Source organism: Planococcus citri, chromosome 2, assembly GCF_950023065.1.
Source record: "Planococcus citri chromosome 2, ihPlaCitr1.1, whole genome shotgun sequence".
Lineage (NCBI taxonomy): Eukaryota > Metazoa > Arthropoda > Insecta > Hemiptera > Pseudococcidae > Planococcus > Planococcus citri.
Window position 1 is genome coordinate 22,929,132 of NC_088678.1, and position 18,814 is coordinate 22,947,945.

The 18,814-nt window shown below is 36.8% G+C and overlaps 1 protein-coding gene across 1 annotated transcript in view; it reads right to left on the bottom strand.

Moving 5' to 3' along the window:
- Positions 1-18,565, bottom strand: part of LOC135835081 (uncharacterized) — a 74,355-nt gene extending 55,790 nt beyond the window's left edge. The window contains exon 1 of the mRNA XM_065349155.1: positions 18,175-18,565. Coding sequence (XP_065205227.1) covers positions 18,175-18,337 — 163 coding nt within the window. The 5' untranslated portion in view covers positions 18,338-18,565. The remainder of the gene's footprint in view (positions 1-18,174) is intronic.
- Between the last annotated feature and the right edge of the window lie 249 nt (positions 18,566-18,814).

Genomic DNA, 18,814 nt, shown 5'->3' on the forward strand with positions numbered 1-18,814 from the left:
TTCATATAGGTACACTATACACGTATTAGGCTCGTTTATTAAGCTCGGTCGAATGTAAAAAAAAATGACAAGCTCGATTAAAAAATAAGACCATCGCCAACAACGATGAAACCTCTGTAATCACGCATGCGTGACTAGGTCGTCCTACAGTTGTTGTAGGTATTATTGTTACAATCATAACAACAAAACAGTATAATTACTTATACACTCGTACGTTTTAATCTTCGGTATTGCTCTCTCCCTTCACCCTTCCTTCCTCACTCTGGTTTTTTTATCCGAATGTAATGAAAAATTAAAATTTTAATCAATTAAATTGTAATTTTTCTTAATAGAGATGTAGGTAGGTATCGCGATCCGCGATGCTGATGTTACCTACTGCTATTGTGTGATAATCGAGAGCGTGCTACACCTTGTAATATTCTCTTTGCCCAGCTCTCTTATCAATTTCATCGAATAACGTATTCTTTTCTTTTGCCTTATAGATATGGCACTCTCTTTATTCTTGAATTGCTTATTATATTCTTATGTAGGTAGCTAGGTAAGGGCAGCATTTCTTCTTTGGTAATAAAAGAAGATATAGCAGTACTTACTTTGTTTTTCTATATACAGCAGCATCGAGCTACGATATCCCTACATCGTATATTTTCTTTCTATTAAAGATTTTTCTTCTCTTTTCTCGGTTATCTTATCGTATAGTTATACATCGTTGAGAGTGGATTAGCTAGACAGGATACAATCGTTATCAATTTGTGAGTTTTAGAAAATAGTCGATAACAGGCTTGTATTAGAGTTATTCTGTTAATGATTATTGTGACCCTACTCGTGTATTAAACCGAGATGAAATACGTAGACGTATTCTTTATGTGAGCAGAAACATCTGCAACACGTTTCAGCCAAGCATCCGCTGCATAAAAAATTCTAAATATTCGACTTTAAATTTTTTCAAAATAATCAGATGACGTAGGCTGAAAAATACATTGGTCAAATTATCAATCCTAATAACAACGTGAATGTTAAATTCATCCATCTAACACCTCGATTTGTTCGTTTTTTAAAAAAATAATCTGCTAAGGCTAATTTCCCAACTAAACGAGTTGATATGCCAAGATATATTATTCAACCGCGTCAACTGGCTAATTTCTCCACTGCTCGTATACGCCAAAAATCCAAATTCTCTCCTTATTAACCGTACAAACGCTACATATACGATAATTTTATTTAATTTTTCGCCACTAGGTATGCAGTGCACATTACTACGCCAGAAAGAAGAATCCTCCTCCCACGTCGAATAATTAGTACGTCATTTTTCACCGATGATGCCAACAGGAGAGAATTGATCTATTTTACTCGTATATAGAAGAATAGGATAATAGATGCCGTTATACAACAATTGCCACCCGAGATGTATACCACAATAACAAACCGTCATCTTTGAAACAAAGCAAGGGCATTTATGGTAATCGAATTTATCAGATCGGAATAAATTTTTACAAGCTTATGTTTCCGTGGCCAAGAAAACGCGAATAAATTTACGACCGTTTGAGATATACTTCTTCTTTTTCTTCTCCTCCTGCTCTGCTGCTTTGCTGTCGCTTGTATAAACAATTTTGTTTCGCAATTAGAGAGGAAAAAAATTACTTGTATAGTTTTTTTTTCGTTCTTTATTTCTTTTTTTTTGAAACTTGGTAAGCTCGACGAGCTTATCAATACACGTATAAATGGCTTGGTAACGTTATCGTATCGCGGTGGCAAGAAAAAGTGCTTTGTTAAACGTCTAAACAACGACCGTGTTTTCTTTGTTGTCATCTATATACACACACGAGTGTAGTGTATGGTGGATACTTACTCGTGTATATAGTGTAGGATAGGCTATAGATAGTAAATTAGATCTACAGGGTCTTTCATTCCAAATAGCGAAGGGTTTTTCAAAATGGCTACGATGGAGATATCCGCGTTAAAATGTTATCTATCTATTTCTTCGGCATTCGGCAACGATGGTTTAAAACTAACCGAAACAACGAAAATCACGTAACGTTGAATGGTTGCGTACATTTACCTAGATATAGGTACCTTAAAACGAGACCACATAAATAGATAGGTAGTTTTTTTTAAATATCATTTTTTTCTTGATGGTAGAATTAATTCTAAACTAGAAAAAATTTGAGAAAATTTACTCAAAGAAGAAATTTGAGTCTTAATTATTTTTGAGGCACAATCGCATATAGGCTCTTTACACCCCTTTCCCTTTCTCTTCATCATACTTTCGTATAAATAAAAATAAATCGATGATTACATTCACGTACCTACGTACTTATTCGTTCTAAAATTAATTCAAGTAGGTAGGTAATTGTGTTTCTGAGAACACCTGTTTTTAATGAAGTTTTCTACACTCGATTCAATTTTCAAAAAAAGTGAGTCAAGTAGTAAACTATAAGAAGGTATGTCGTATGTACCTCCAATTTTTAGAAACAATTTATCGGCGTGTTCGTGTTTGCGTCATCTTTGATTAGTTCCGCAGAAATTACATCAGAGTTTCTTATAATATTTATCACAGAAAACACTCGAGAAAAATATTCCAAGATTAGGAACGTCATCCAAACCAGCAGGCGAGGAAAAATTTGTATGGGATCTTTTTATTTGATCGCGAATACAGCAAAAAATCCTTATTGCAAACAATTGGCATTTGAAGAATGCATAATGTTTCAAATGTCAACACCGCCTGCAAAATGACGTAGAGTATTTTTTGTGGTATGAATTAAGCTACCTATCTAATATGTACCTTATTTATATAGTGAAAAATTTTTTTTCGATTTTTTTCGCTCTCACCCTCCAAAAACGTGACCTCAGGTTAAAAAACAATACCCTGAAAATGTCAGCCCCCTACATGAAAAAAAGTCGTGCCGGTTGGCCCCAATTTCCCCATATTTATGAAAAAATTGAAGTATCAGGCAAAATTTTTGAAATTGTTAACTTTCTAGTTCTAACACCCTCAGTCAAGTCTCTACTTACGTAAAATCAACCTATACACCAATTTTAGCCCCCTATCTCCACCCAAGACTAACCAGTGGATTAGAGGGGAGAGCTCATATTCATGCCTACATACTATAGTGAAAAAATATTCAATGACACCCTAAATTGTCGGGTTTCGACTTTCACGAGAAAAATTTCTCCAATCACGTTAGTCAAAATGAGTACTTAGTGCCAGGGAGCACGTCTCTACTCTCTCCCCCTATCTCAAAATATAAAAGAAACCAAAAAATTGAAATTTTTACATTTTTTTTTTTTTACATTATAATCCTTGGATTTGGTCCATTTTCATTAGAAATATGTACTGTTAAATATTTTATGACCTGTCTACTAGATGAATTTCAACTTTGTGGATCTCTATCATCTATGTAGATGGTGAGCATTGTAGAGGGGACAGAGAAAAAGTTTTTCTGGAAAAAAGAATTATTTAGAAGCATTCTGCACAGAGATGAAAAATTTTCACCTAATTGTTTCCCGACTCAGAATCGTCTTCTTCATCTTCACTCGGATCGGGAGACAATTCGGATGTTACTAAATTTACTGCCATAGTAACCCACTTGATAAGAGATTTGCTGGTTAAGCCGAAATGCCGGTTGATTTTTGTAAATTTGCCGTTTAATAGGCGAGCAAAAATGACAGTAAATTTGCCATAGAAAAAACGCCGGTTAGAAAAAGCTACTTTTTATAAAAACAACAGCCATTTGAACAGCCGGTACATGTATACCGCTTGAAAACACAAATATTCACGTTGTAATGATAGCTGTGTGGTTAGAGCATTGGATCTTCATGCAGGAGTCTTGGGTTTGATCCCCGCTTGGGCTTGACATTTTTTGTAGATTTCAGGTTTTTATTCAGCGATTTAATGCATTAGGTATTTAAACAGCAACCGATTTTTTCCTGGCGTTTTTTTAATGGCAAATTTACTGTCATATTTGAGCCGGCTTTTTCACTGGCTTTTTTTTATTGGCGAATCTATTGTCAAGTGGGAATGGTCCGAAGGTCCAATTCTGCTTGTTCACCCTCAAACATCTCATTCAGTAGGTTACACATTGTAACTGTGTCTTCCAGGTCTTCAGGAGGAGTATCTATGACGACGTATTTAAGGTGTACTGGGGGAAGTTGGAATTCGGGGTAAGTTAGAAAACTTGCTCTAGCACCTAGAGGTTTATATCTGGCGAAGTGCCACTAAAGGTGACTTGAGGATACTACTCCTACTAGACCCATTCGCGTACGAGTGTTGTGTGAATATAGTGGGTGTCTAAGCATTGTTTTTCTTATGCAAAAGTTGTCCCGGTGAACTGTCACAACAAAAGAAAAAAACCCTTCGACTACGAAATATTAGTTAAATTCACGCTGTACCCGTACGCTTATTAAAACCGAATATCTCACCATGAACCGATCTCTTCATCACGGCATGAAAATTTTTGCGATTCAGTTTCATTTTAGATGTCTTTGGTTCAATTGTATTTTGTTGTTGTTTTGAACTTGTTTTGAATTTGTTCTAAAATACAGACTTTCTATTTCTTAGTTTTTCGCATATAGCGGACGAACCGTGCGTCCTAGTGAAAATCTGATGAGAGTGATCTAAAAGAGAATTAAATTCTCTACAATTTTGTTTCTATGCAATTTGATCCATATTGGTTCATTAGAAGGGGAGTAATAGCTGGTCAAAGTTGAAATTGCGAAAAATCATTCTGACTTCCCCCGGTGCACCTTATCCTTCTTCTCATCAAATTGAACCAATTGTACCACAGCGGGTGGTGCATATAATGTACAAGGTTTATTTTTATTTGCAACCAGGGGTTCTCATAAAAGAGGACCACCATAATTTGGAGGACAAACGGGTGCTTTTCTTGAAAAACTGGTTATCTAAAAGTACTCTGCTCAGCAATGAAACATTATCAAAAAATTTGTATAGATATTAATAATTTTTCATTTTCTTTGATTTTTTTCAGCTTTGAGGGGCTTTATTGGTAACCAACATGATTAGGGAGACCTGGGGAAAGGTTTTTCTTGAAAAAGTGCTTATTCAGAAAGAATCCGCACATAACTAAAAAATGTTCAAAAAATTTCTACAGACATCAATTTTTAATATTTTTTTATTTTTCCCAAATTTGAGGGGCTCCGTGCAAGAGAGCGGAAATCATTTTGGGGGTCCAACAATGGTTTTTTTCTTGAAAAGGGGCTTATGTAGAACAATTCTAATGAGGAAATGAGATATTTTCATCAAATTTTCCATAACTTTGATTTATTGTCATTTTTTGTGCTTTTTTCAACGTTGAGGGGCTCCTTACTAGGGGGCCAATGTTGTTTGAAGGGCCAAGGCTTAAAAAGGAGATTATTTAGAAACATTCTGTCGCAGAACCAAAGAATTTTCATGAATAGAACTTTTTTTTTGATTTTTCCCCACTTAGGGGGCTACCGGCACCGCTTTTTTTACAGACGGGGGAAGATAAAAAATAAGGAATTATTTTCTTACCTGAGGTCATGTTTTTGTGGGGTGGGAGCTACAAAATTCGAACTTTTCAAAATAAGTTACACCCTAATTACATGAAGAGATGCTATACAAAAATTGAAATCTAACGTACAGGTAAGTAGAAGTAGGTAGGTACATATATTTATGTGTAATTCATTTTTCCACAACTACTCTTTTTTCGTGATAATTTTTTTAATCGCCCAATATTTTTTCAAAATCTACCTACTTACCCTATTCATTTTGGCAATAAGTTGAGCAGAAATTCGTTTAATTAAATTTTGCTCACTTCTATTCCATCCACCCTCACGATCGATGAGCTAAGACGCAAGAGAATAGGCAACTAGACGTTCATTACATTAAATTTTCTATTTACTTCCACAATCAATGAGTAGGTAGCTGTTTTCCATTGCTAGTTGTCATAAAATTCTTTGCACAAAAAATATTAAATCTTTCACGTTTTATACAACTTTTTCGAAGAATGATCAAATGTGGATGAATTTTCAATTTTTGCATCTAGTAGGTATTCTTATCAAAGATACACCGCCGCAACTCTCGCGTCAGATTAATTATACTTTTTCTACATAATATGTAGAGGAAAGAGAAAGGAGGCAATGATGGAGGTATGTAGGGTACATCTTGGTTGTCTCATCTCGTCATCTGTTCAATAATGCGACGACGACGATGACGATTGTGACTGTGGAATATATGTAATATTCGGTATAGTAGTTTTAGTTTTGGTTAGAGAGTCGCGTATGTATGTATTTTTAATAACAGCTGTCTCGGAAACTCGCTAATAATAGGTTAGCTGCGGCGAGAAAGATAGAGACAGAACGAGTGTGTGAGGTAACCATACACTTACACGTATAAATGTACGTATACTCTAGCAGTACGTATTGTATAGAGAGAATTACACTGTACATTTAAAACACGATGAGGATCGAGATGGATGGGTTGTGTGAGGGGGTCAGAAGGGGGTGAATTTATAATAGATGGTATTGGGTGACGGTAATGAGTATGGTGCTTGGTGTTAGCTTATAGCTTACCTTAGAGAGAGCCAGCGAGCGCCAGCAGAGCAGAAGTCGATAGGGTATACAATGCTAATATCCGACGGGGGGGGTGGTAGGGTGGTACTGGCGACTGAAAAGTCTGCAGTTTGTAGAGAGGATTGGATTCGTTTACGACGTATCTATGTTGGTAAATTTTTCGCGGTGAGTAACTAGTAATGAGCGTGAGCTCTGAGCTTAGAGGAGTGCAGAGTGGAACGCATGTAGTGGTATAGGTGTAACGGGTTACGGTTGAGTGGCTCGTATGTACTTGTGTATATGATGTAATCCCCCTTCTTTGGTTTTAACTGCTGTTAAATCACCTTGCATGAAAAAAAGTAGGTGGGTGTGTAAACGTGTTGTTACAATGTTTATGAGATTATCTTATAATATGCAGCTCTCTTACCAATACATTTAGATAGGTACACACACGATGATGAAGGCAAGATCGATATAGTAACTGGTATACGTAAATGTATCTTGTACACAGTAAATAATAAGTATATGCATCGAAGTCGCGTCGTCGAAGAAGAAACCCAAAATATTCTCTCTTTTAGGGTTTGGTAATGGAGCATGATAAAGTATGGCCGGATGCCAATGTACGAAATGAAGCGTGGTACACGGTGCCGGTGGTCCCGGGTCCGTTCTACGTTGGTTGCGTTCGAGTGTTAATTAATTCGTCGCAAGGTTGCGAATAAAATTGGCGAATTGTTTAAGACTTGTGTGTATATACGCGTGGCGCTTTTCCTTCTTCCATAATAACAAGTATAATGTACACAATAATTGAATATATCGGTTAAGGCGGCGCGCGGCGGTGGCGCCAGCAGCAGCAGCGACCGCGCGTTATCGAATTGTTGCAACTCGTCGACGACGTCGACGTCGTCGATGACGATGGTGAGGGCGGACGGCACGGACGGGCTCTCTCTGCCGCCGTGCTCTCTATGGTATGCAGTAAAATGCGTGATCTATTCTATAAAGCTGTCTCTCTCACTGTGTCTCTGTCGCTCTAACGTGAGTGTGAATGTACCAGTGTGTATGGGAACGAGCGAGCAAGAGGGCGAGATTGCGAGAGGAAATCGGCGCAAAAGAGAGAGAAAATCTAGACAATCGTAAAAGCTTACGGTTACGGTATTATCGCGCGCGGTGTGACGGTGAGATGCGCGCGGCCCCGGCTTCGGCTTTTGCACCGCACCAGGACGACGGCACCGTGCCGGGTGCCCCTGCGATGCCCCACACAGCCCCCATAGCATAGCCGTGTATACGATAATGTACTTCGCACAGGCGAACGTGTGTTTACGATAGAGAAGGCCAGCCGAGGTAACCGTTCCAAGCTCCCCCTCGTGTATCTCTCACTACGGTCTCCACCGATACTGCTGCGCTGCCCCCTTGGCCCGTACCTCGAGCTTCGTCCTGGGTACCGCGTATTTCCTCTCTTTTGCTCTCTTTCTCTCTGTCTCTCTGGCCCTCGCCCATACCCTTACACCGTCCTAGTAGTATATACCTCTCAAACCTCGGTTATCCTTTTCGGCTTATAGGCGTATACTCGACACCGTGATAACTTTGTATTGTATTGACCTAAATTAGCCGTAGTGTTCCTTTCCTTCGCGTTTGATGATATAATTCTATGGCCATTCTGTAAAGAGAGGTGCGTATACAGTGTGTGTGGGTATCTTTGCACATACGAGTATTTCGGCGCACTTTTGTGCCGACGTTACCCTCATGTTTTCCCATATGCGCCTTGAAATGCACGAAGGGGGTGAATGGGCGCCTATGTGATAAGATAAAATGACATTTTTAACCATGTTTGGGTTTAATAGAATTCTGATTGAAAAGTTTACACGAGCATTTTACCTATGAATGAAACACTCGGGTGAGGTTTTGAAACGAACTTAGATAATTTTAAAGATCGCCTTGAGGAGATTTGCGGCGACGCTAAATGTCAAAAATTAGCTCAAGCTTGAATAATAAAATTGATTATGAAAGAGTTAAATTTATTGAAATCGAGATTTCAGTTCGAATTTGAATTTACCACGATGGAGTCCGAATGCCCAATTCTTCCAAAATTTGAGTTCTGAAAAAAAAATGTGAGTAAGGATTTTTTCAAGGTTTTGTCTTTTTTTCACGAAGGCAATGGTCTGTATAAAAGTCGTGAGCTTCCTAACGAAAATGAAAAGATTCCCAAAGAAATGAGAATTTTATGATGTGGAACAACTTGGAGAAAAAGTCGAAGGATTTGAACCAAATTGAGTGAAGACATTCATTTTGAGTTGAAAGTCACTCAGAAAAAATTCTAGATTCGGAGGTGCCTCTGGAGAGGAGATATGAGTTCTCAAATGGGGGTTCATTATCAGAATCATGTGATTTTTTTGCTCTAGCCCCTATATCCAACCTATCATAGAGGAAAAATGGACCAGTTCTAAAAAATAGTACCTTACTTATTTGAGATTCTACGTCGACCTGGGCCATTCCCATTCCAATCCGAGCTCACTTTTATGATTTTCCTGAGCAATTAAAAATTTAAAAATCGCTCATTTTTGAGTAAATTCGTGTCTTGAAAATTTTTTCTCCCGAAATATTTTGCAATTTGCATTAATCGAGCCAAAACGTCGAAAAATATCATTTCTGAAATTGTGAAAATATTTTAAAAAGCAGAGGTGCCTGTTTTTTGGGCTCCAAAATTAGCACAACTGCGTTAAATTTTTTCAATTTTTAGCAATTGGCTTTTATATGCATTTTATGATGATAACTTTTGACCAAGGACCACAATTCAAAAAAGTCACCAACATGCTAAACTTTGGATTTAGTACATTTTTAATCTTTTTTTAAAATTTTGTTTCGTCAACTTTGAGCTCTGATACCTTCGCTCAAAATTTTAGTCTCGAGACAAAAGTTGTCTTAATGAAGGTTGTCTATTTTTTTTATGCCCCAACAATTCATTTTCTTTATCATTTTTAAAATCAGGACATGAAAGTGACACAAGACATGCAAGGGTGAAGAAGTCAGCTGTGGCTGAACATTCAGCAGAATGCCAAAAGACAGTGGACTTCACCAAAGCCAAAGTATTGTCAAGAGAAACAAGGTGGACTGGCCAAATGGTGAGAGAAAGCCACGAAATCTACAAGCATGGCAACAATTTCAACAGAGAAGATGGTTTCACGTTTTACCCTACCAAGAGCATGGAAGCCTATCCTCCAAAAAAGACAAATCTCAAAAAGCCACCCGGCTGAAAATTGGGAAGAAAACCTCAATCAAGGACACACCTAGGAAACGGGACAAAGACAGGACACCACCCCAGACTCTCACTCAGAGGACCACACCCAACACAATGAGGGAAGAAGCCACACCCTTGTGACAGGCCACACCCTTAGTGCTGGGACCAATCAGGAGAGAGACCACACCCAACTTGGACCTATAACTAGATCACAATCAAGAAGGAACCCTCAGTGGTGAACACTGCTCTGAAGAAGCTGGATGTAATTCTTGCGAAATATTAGCAAAATTTATTTTTGTAATCCGGCCTAATACCCGTTAATAAAGTTTTTTAAAACAAACAATGAGTGCCCATATTAGTTTCAAAACTCTTTATCAGGAGCCTCTTGGATGAAAAGATCATTAATCATTATTTCGCTCACTTTTCGAATTTTGGTAGAGCTTTTTTTTCATGATGATTAATAATTTTTTCAATAAGAATAATTTTCCATTGGGATTTCTCAAAAATTTTCCATTTCTGTGTGCAAACTCTCTGAAATAACTCCTTTTCAAAAAAAACTTCCCCTGTTCACTCAGGTAACTGTTCCAACACGCTTCACCCTGGAGGAATTAGAGGATGATCTGATGAGACAGTTCCCACAGTTTGCCTTCACCCATTTTGTCAGCCAAGACTTCAGGATGTTCAGGGGCATTGCACTCCTGTTCAAATGAGCCTTTGGCAACCAGTACACTCTGTGGTCAAGAGGTGCTAAGGTTAGTGAAGTAGTTGAGCTCAAAAAAAAAAAAAAAAAAATGGAAACTACATCCTTTACACCATCACCAAAGAACAGTACAACAATAAGCCATCAATCAAGGATTTTGTAACAATGGTGGAAGCACTTGCTGCCAAATGGGACCAACTTAAGATAAAAAAGATAGAGGTACCAGAGCTTGAACCAGGACAGAGCAGTGCCTGGGTATACTCATTACCGTATTTGGTTGAAGCAAATACCGAGTAGTCCCAGTTATGGTTCGACAAAGACTAACCTGGGACTGGTAGTATCCTGTCCCACGCCGGCATTTGACAAAACAGAACGCTATCTATCCACCTTCTTATCAGCTATTGTGTGTGTTGTCAAAGTGTTTGTGTTACTTGCATGCTGGGATACTCAGTTGGTGAAAATCGAACCAAATACGAGTATGGTACTGTACTCGGTTAAAGCCTCTTTCCCAGCTTCACCTGACCTGGGATCAGGTCTTAATCAAAATTCGGACCGGCTCAAGCTCTGAGAGGTACCAAGACTAGGGAGTGGTCTGGATAAACTAGAGTGGCAACAGTGAAGCAATCCATCATAGAATGCTTCTAAGGCCACTCAGTCACTGTCAGAGTATGCACCCCAAAGGAGGAACAGCTTCAATCCTGATCTAGGCATCAACCCAACATTGGCCTGAAGAAGTCCTGTAAATAACCTGTCAAGATGCATTACCTTCAGTTGTAAATAACTATATGTAGTCATATTTTTCTAATCCTATGCATACAAACAATTCAGTGGGGGTTTCTTATATTGTAATATTGTACATACATGCTAAATAGACCATCTTAACTTATCTTAACAAAACGTACCCATTTTCTTAAATTTTTCAGCTTAAAGTAATTAGTCGTAATTAGTTCATATTCTTGAGTCCAATGTGAGAAGCCCTTAGCAAGTGCACCAGCCGCCTCACAAAAATCCCCCCACCCATATCTGAAACTCTCGTAATGCAAAAGGGAGACCAACACATGTTGACCCCCCCCAAGCACCAAATTCTCCTCCTTAAAATTCCTTTTCCCAAGACAGGTTGGGGGACTCAGTCTACCTGACGGGCACGTGTGAATAACAAAGCCCGCTTGGGTGATTGGCCCCTTGGCAACCACCTAGGGGGTATGGGTTGTGGTGGACAACCCAACCCGTCTATCCCCCGCCCCATCACCCCGCATCTTAGATTTAGGATTAGGGATAAATTAAGATGTTACATTTTGTTTAGATTTAGTCATACATTTAAGATGTAAATAAATATGTTTATTAGAGAAAACCCCCAGCACCTTGTGTCTCTGGGGAACCAAAAAAATAAATATAAAAAAAAATTGAAAATCAAGGAGAACATTTTTAAAATATTTTTTTGGAACTGGTGATCACTGATGCAGAAATTAAGAATTTTTAGAAACCATTTTTTATTAAGTACATTTCTTTGTATCTTTTTCAACTTTACACAACGTAATGATTCTTCTGTCAAATTTTGTATTTTGAGCAAAACTTGGGTGTCAAAGAACCATTATTTTGACTTTGAGGTAAAGGTCAATATCTTTGACAAGTTTCAGGCACAGTCTCAAAAATCACAGTTTATATTGATTACATGATTAGGTATGTACTTCTTCTGAAGAAGTGAAGACTGAAGTTTTTCAAGATTTAAAAAATATATATCTTCAGGTGAATTGCAGAATATGAAAATTCTTTATTTCCAAATTCCATCTCTCTTCCTTTTTTCCCAATAGTAAAAATATCTGAAAATTAAAGTCCATCTATCCTACTCTCACACAAGCAAATTTATGTTTCAGTCGAATTTATTTTATGTACACGAATATATTTCATTAAATCTCAGATTTTTCAATGTGAAAGCTGAGCTTGTTTTCATCTCATGGCTGACAAAGCAAACTGAATTCCACGTTTGTTTTAATATAACAAAGATTCGAGAAGAAAATGGGATAAAAGTTGTAGTAAGTATACCGAAAGTAGGTCATTTTTTTCATTCTGTAATCTTTTTCTATGTGAAATTGGAGAAAAGCTATATGATTTGAGGAAATCAGGAAGTACCTACTATTTTCTCAAACTTGTTTCTTCCCATCACAAGATATAAACCTTCACATATTAAAAAAAATTTCTCGAACCCAAAAATAATCAATTTTTGGGGGCTTTACAAATTTTCTCGTTTTTCAAGTTGAAATACCTATGTTCAACGTAGAAATCGAAAAATAATACGATGTTTTTCTTTCTTCTTCAAAAAAAGCAAGACTCGAGTAAAAATATAATTTTTGCTACACATTTTTCAAATTTTTAATTACAGAAAACAATCACCTATAATTTATACCGATCTCCGCCTTCCACTTAATTTATCTCAGCATTTGTTTATTCCTTCGCTGCGGACTTAGCACAATACTTCAGGCGACTTATAACACCATCCATATTCGACGAAACCGTCGAAAAGAGGAAACTAAACGAGGGAACAAAGGGCGACAATCTAACAAAAATGGTCAAACGATCTTCATTTAATAAGAACATTTTCGCCGGCACCCGAGACCGAGAGCTCGAGCGAACACTAAATGGCATTTCCCCCATTCACCCTGCATACTGTAAAATGCAACGGACGCGTCCTCCCTACACACCAACGCCTCGTCCGCAACCTTTTCTTCGGTATTTATCGTCTCGGTTACTCGTCGTTGCTCCGCAGATAAAAATTAATTTCCATTTTTCAAACATTAACTATTATTTTCGGGTATAAAATGAAAAGATTGTATCGCCTCGACCGAGTTTCCAGTAAAACAAAAAAACACAAAAAAAAACAGTCAACGAGAAAAAAAAAGATAACTTGTTTGATTTTTTAAATAATATTCTTCTCGAGCGGTAAGGGAAAAAAGTTCCTTAATAGTTTATTAAATCATTTTCTCTCCCTTTTCTCATCTCATACAGAAGAGACTCTTTCTGTTTAGTTCAACAAACGCCACAGCACAGCACTCTCAAGCGTGTATTTTTATTCTTTATGTACAAGTATAGTATACTCTTCCTTAATGGAATATTCTTTTCGTGATTTTTCTCTCTTTTAATTTTTTCCCTAGTTTTTTTTTCTGCTGTAACATCGCAAATCGAAGATACCGTCGACCTAGGGGTTCGTCGTATATTGGTGCAAGTGTTTTTTTCCCTCGAGTAATTCGACCATAGGCCATGTACTTTGCTAAAAACGAGGGTGAAAAATTACACAAAAAATAATTACAGAGTTACATATTTTCGATGTTTTTATATTCACCCTCGAGGCGACGAGCTTTATTTATACTCCACAACATCGAAAATTTATCGTCTTGGAAAATTTTTCGCTCAATTTTAAACAGTTCAAAGTTCAAATGGCTGAAAACCGCGTGTAAAACGATTCGATTAAAATTTATTTTATTTTTTGCCGAGACTTTTAGCCAATTTCGAAAAAAAAACTTTTATTGCCAATTTTCTACCATTTTCAAACAATTTTTTTTTACTCGATAAATTCGAGCATTAGGTTTTTCTCGGGCGATAAAGTTCGCTGCATGAAACTGGAAAGTGAAATGCATGGGCGAAGTGAGAGCCTCGAGAAAATGTGCTTTTAACAACAAATTTTTTTTCATTATAATTCGAGCAGGAAAACGAGTTAATTTCGCGAAAAATTTCGTACTTATATAACAATTTTCGTCGGAAAATTATTTATGATAATGGGTAAGAGGGGAAAGACGGTTGTAAGAATAGAAATTTCGAGATAATGCGAGGGAAAATGTTGAAAAAATTAAAATTTCGATTTATACAGCCAGCTAGTTCACTTATATTAGAAAAATTTTCAGATGAAATTCCACAGCGAAGAATTTTTTTTGAAAGAATAGTGCTTAGTTCAAGAGAAAGAGATGGAGAAGGTTCTAGTTGAGTTATTTTTGAAGAATAAAAAAGTCTAGCCTGCTTCTTGAGATGTAAAGGTTACATGAAGCTTTCTATACGATTACTCCTAAAAGTGTAAGAAAAAAATGCATCCTGCACCCTTCTTCTTTCGGAATTTTTAGCGAACTTCCTTCAGAAAGACGTGCTAAGTAAAAAGTATTCTTCATCATGATACAATTTCCACTTCGAGTTTCTAATCACAAAGAATCGAGTTTTTTTTTGTTGGAAAAACTATAACGAGAGAGTGATCTGAACTGTCTGAAAAATTTTTCACCAGCTAAAATTTCTGATCCTGAATTGCCCTTTTCGACTTTTGATGAATTTTTTAAAATCAAATTTGGGTCAAAAATGTGAAAAAAATCAGAATTCTATACCAAATTGACCTAGGAAGCTAAAATTTGATAAGTGCCCTATTTTTGACGTTCCAAAATCGATTGGAAACGGCTTCAAAAAATTTTAAGCAGTTCTGGAGCCTTCAGCAGATGCTTTAAAATCCAAATTTCCACAACATTTTACCCGTACTTAATAATAAAGTTGTAAAGCTTAAATTTTTCTTATACCGCAATTTCAACATGAGGGCTGGGTTGGAGGTGGTTTCAAACCGTTCTGGAGCCTGCAGCCATATTTTAGGAAGTTAAGATTTTCAAACAGTGCTATGAAAACAAACCAAAGCACCAATCACGTTTCTATGTGATAAAGTTGATTTAGAGAGTTTTTTTTATGACACTTTGTGAAAATATGGAATTTTCAAAAGATTGCTAGAGACTCCAGAACGGTCTGAAATACCTCCAATAAACTCAGCATATTGAAATCAAGATAATGAAGAAATTTTATTTTTCCAAACTTCGTTGGGTAAAATTTTGTGGAAATTTCAACCTTTAGAAATCTGCTGGAGGCTCCAAAGCTACTCAAAACGATTCTAAAACATTTCCAATTGATTCAAAGGGTAAAAATAGGACACATACCAAATTTCAGCTTTCTAGGTCAATTTGGTGAAATTTCGATTTTTGACATTTTTAATCCAAATTTGATTTTTAAAAATTCAACAAAAATTTAAAAATACATTTCAGCATCTAAAATTTTGGCTAGTGATGTATTTTGTCATGCTCCTTCGTTTTAGCTTTGGCTCAATCAAACATTTTTTATTTAGATTCAGGAACCTACTGCTCTGTTAAGTAGGTAGATATACCTATTGTATAACTAGAAAAATAAAATAGTCAGGGAGCCCGCTTACGGATTTCAATAGGCTACGAAGTTGACTGCAGGGGGATTTTGAGTCGTTTTGGAGCATCCAGCGATTTTTTGAAAATTACTGGAGCCTCCAGTAGATTTTTGAAACTTTAAATTTCCTAAAAACTTCATCAAACGGAGATGAAAAGTCAAAATTCATTCTGCAAACTAATTTCAATACGCTACGAAGTCGTCTGCTGGTGGATTTCAAGTCGTTTTGGAGTCTCCAGCGACTTTTTGAGAGGTCGTATGGTGTTTTTTGGAAAATTGAAATCTCCAAAAAGTAGCTGGAAGCTTTAAAATTATTTAAAACTATTTGAAACCACGATGTAGTCGACTTCATATCGTATTGAAATTAGTTTGCAGAATAAATTTCAGCTTGCCAACTCCATTTGGTAAACTGTTGCGGGAATTTCAAGTTTCAAAAATCTACTGGAGGCTTCAGTAATTTTCAAAAAGTCATTGGAGGCTCCAAAATAATTTGAACCCACCTGAAGTCATCTTCAGAGGGTGTTAAAATTGGAGTGTAGAGTAAATTTCAGCTTTCCATCTCCATTTGATGAAATTTTGTGAAAATTTAAAATTTCAAAATTCTGATGGAGACTCCAGGAATTTTTAAAAAGTCGCCGGAGGCTTCAAAACGATTTGAAATTCACCTGCAGTACTTCGTAGCGCATTGAAATTAGTTTGCAGAATAAATTTCAGCTATTCAACTCCATTTTGGTGAAATTTTGTGGGAATTTCGAGTTTCAAAAATCTGCTGGAGGCTCCAGAACTGCTCAAAACGGGTTGAAACAGTTTCCAGTCGATTTGGCATGTCGAAAATAGGGTGTATCCCAAATTTCAGCTTTCTTGGTCAATTTGGTAAAATTTTGATTTTTCCCCCAATTTTTTGCCTAAATATGATTTTCAAAAATTCACCAAAAATCGAAAAACGCACTTTAGCACTTGTTGACAGGTGATGAATATTTGCTTGATCTTTCGATCTACCTTTGCACAGTTTGAAAAATTTTGTGCAAGTCCTATGTTGGAAGGCAAAATCTGCGATTTCGGCTGACCTGTCAATCAAAATGGCCGCCATTTTGTAAGTAGGGCCACTTTTTTTTTGAGTACAAGGGCTAGAAATGTTCCTCAGGACTCCCCCTTTAAGAACAAAGTTGTCCTGGTTGTTCTCTTTTGAGTGTGTTTTTTTTTTTTTGGATAAAAAATGAGCTGATGAGCCTAGCAGTTAAGCAGTCTGACCCCCTCACCCTCTTCGATCTCAATAAAAATGAATTTTCCTCTTTGCATCATCAGATCCTCACTTGTTCAAAATGTAGTACTATTTTTTTCACCAAACCTTTTCTAGAATATAGTATAAGTTTTTCTTTATTTTTTTTCGAAATTTTCCATCAAAACTAAAAATTGAAACATTACTTACACTTGTTAGATGATTTAAAAAAATGAAAAAATAAACATCCATTTAAAATCCACATCACCTAATAAATTCATCCAAAACGAGCAACAACGCCGAAAAAAAAAACTCGGGAATACCAACAAAGAAAACACATTATTTCCATTTGTTGATTCCTAATGACACATTCTACTTCATAGTGCGAAACAAATAGCTACATGCGTCACAACTTTCAAAAATTAAATCCATTTTCGATCATAATTTTCAGGCCATAGGTACCTATTCGGTTCTCGACATGGTACATAGTATAGTAGGTACGTATGTAGATTGTAGATGTAAGTTACAAGTCGAACTGAAAATTTAATTCATTTTCCATTTTTTTTTTCTTTTTCCGGGCCATAAATCACGAAAACAACACAATTAACAAGAGAGGTAATCATCATCGTCGCTTAATAACATCGAAGGGGAGGCGGCGCGGTGGAGGCGAAAGAGGATGAAGAGCTGTACACTATACCTACACCGAGGCATTTACAATACATTATAGAATATAGAGTTGGACTTGAGGGAGGGCGACTCGGGCAACCGTATCTCCACCGTTGTCCAGTACGAGAAATGAGGATCGAGAACTATGGCGATCGTGATGGCAATAGACGTGAGAGAGATAGAGAAATTCCTATGCCATTGCGTAGAACAAAATCATACGTAAAAACTCGTTTCGACTAATCTATTCAAGCGCGAGTTCTGCGTTTATTGCTCGATACTGTTTATAATTATCTTGTTTTCAAAATTTAACCATTTTCTTATCAATCTTTTACAAAACAATTCACCTCTATCGCGCGTTTCGATGCATTGAAAGCCAAAGTAATGCGTCATCGATGACAATAAACCTTTAAGGTGTAATTTATTAAAGATAGGATTGAACGTGCGATGCATTGTATAGCTTAAGGAGTTAAGGTATCTACATATCTACCCTTTCATTTTTTAAATCGTCAAAATAATATGATTGATAAATTATTATTAAACTATTAAAATACACAGGTCTATAAAATCCACAATAACAACTCGCATACTCATAAAGTAGGTACATGAATGTTCAATTTAACTCACCCTCTAAATCTATAATTTCGTGAAAAGTTGAATTCGAAAGCAATTGCGCTAAATCATCGAAATCCCAGATAGGAACGAAATTATTGTTATTCTCGTAACTCGACGAACACAAACTACACCCGACATCGCCACAAAATATACAATCGCTGATAGGCATCTCCATTTCTACAACTCTGACTCAACAGGGCACTACACTAATCACCGGTTATCACGATAATGTTATTAGAATATTATCAATAACGCATCAAACATCAACAGCAATAAGCTATCTAATACAGCACATCCGTAAACATATCGCGATCACTAGTCAACAAATGACATCTTAATAACTGGCTTCTACGATAGCAAAGACACTAAGAACCTAACTGCTAACTCCCACCACTCTTCAAAAGCGCGATAATTGTGAATAAAATTCGCATATATGTGTATTTTCTTCCTTAGTCGACAGCAGCAAACAAGGGTAGGTAGATAAAAAAGCCAATAGATAACAAGAAAAACACTAAGGTCGCCTCGCATCTTCGACAAACAAAATGCCAAGTCTCGACGGGTACGATGAATAGATCTATTGTTCTCGTCACTACTGGACTATTGAGACAACAAAAGCCAGAGGAATCATTTCGTTACTTTTACCACAATTTAG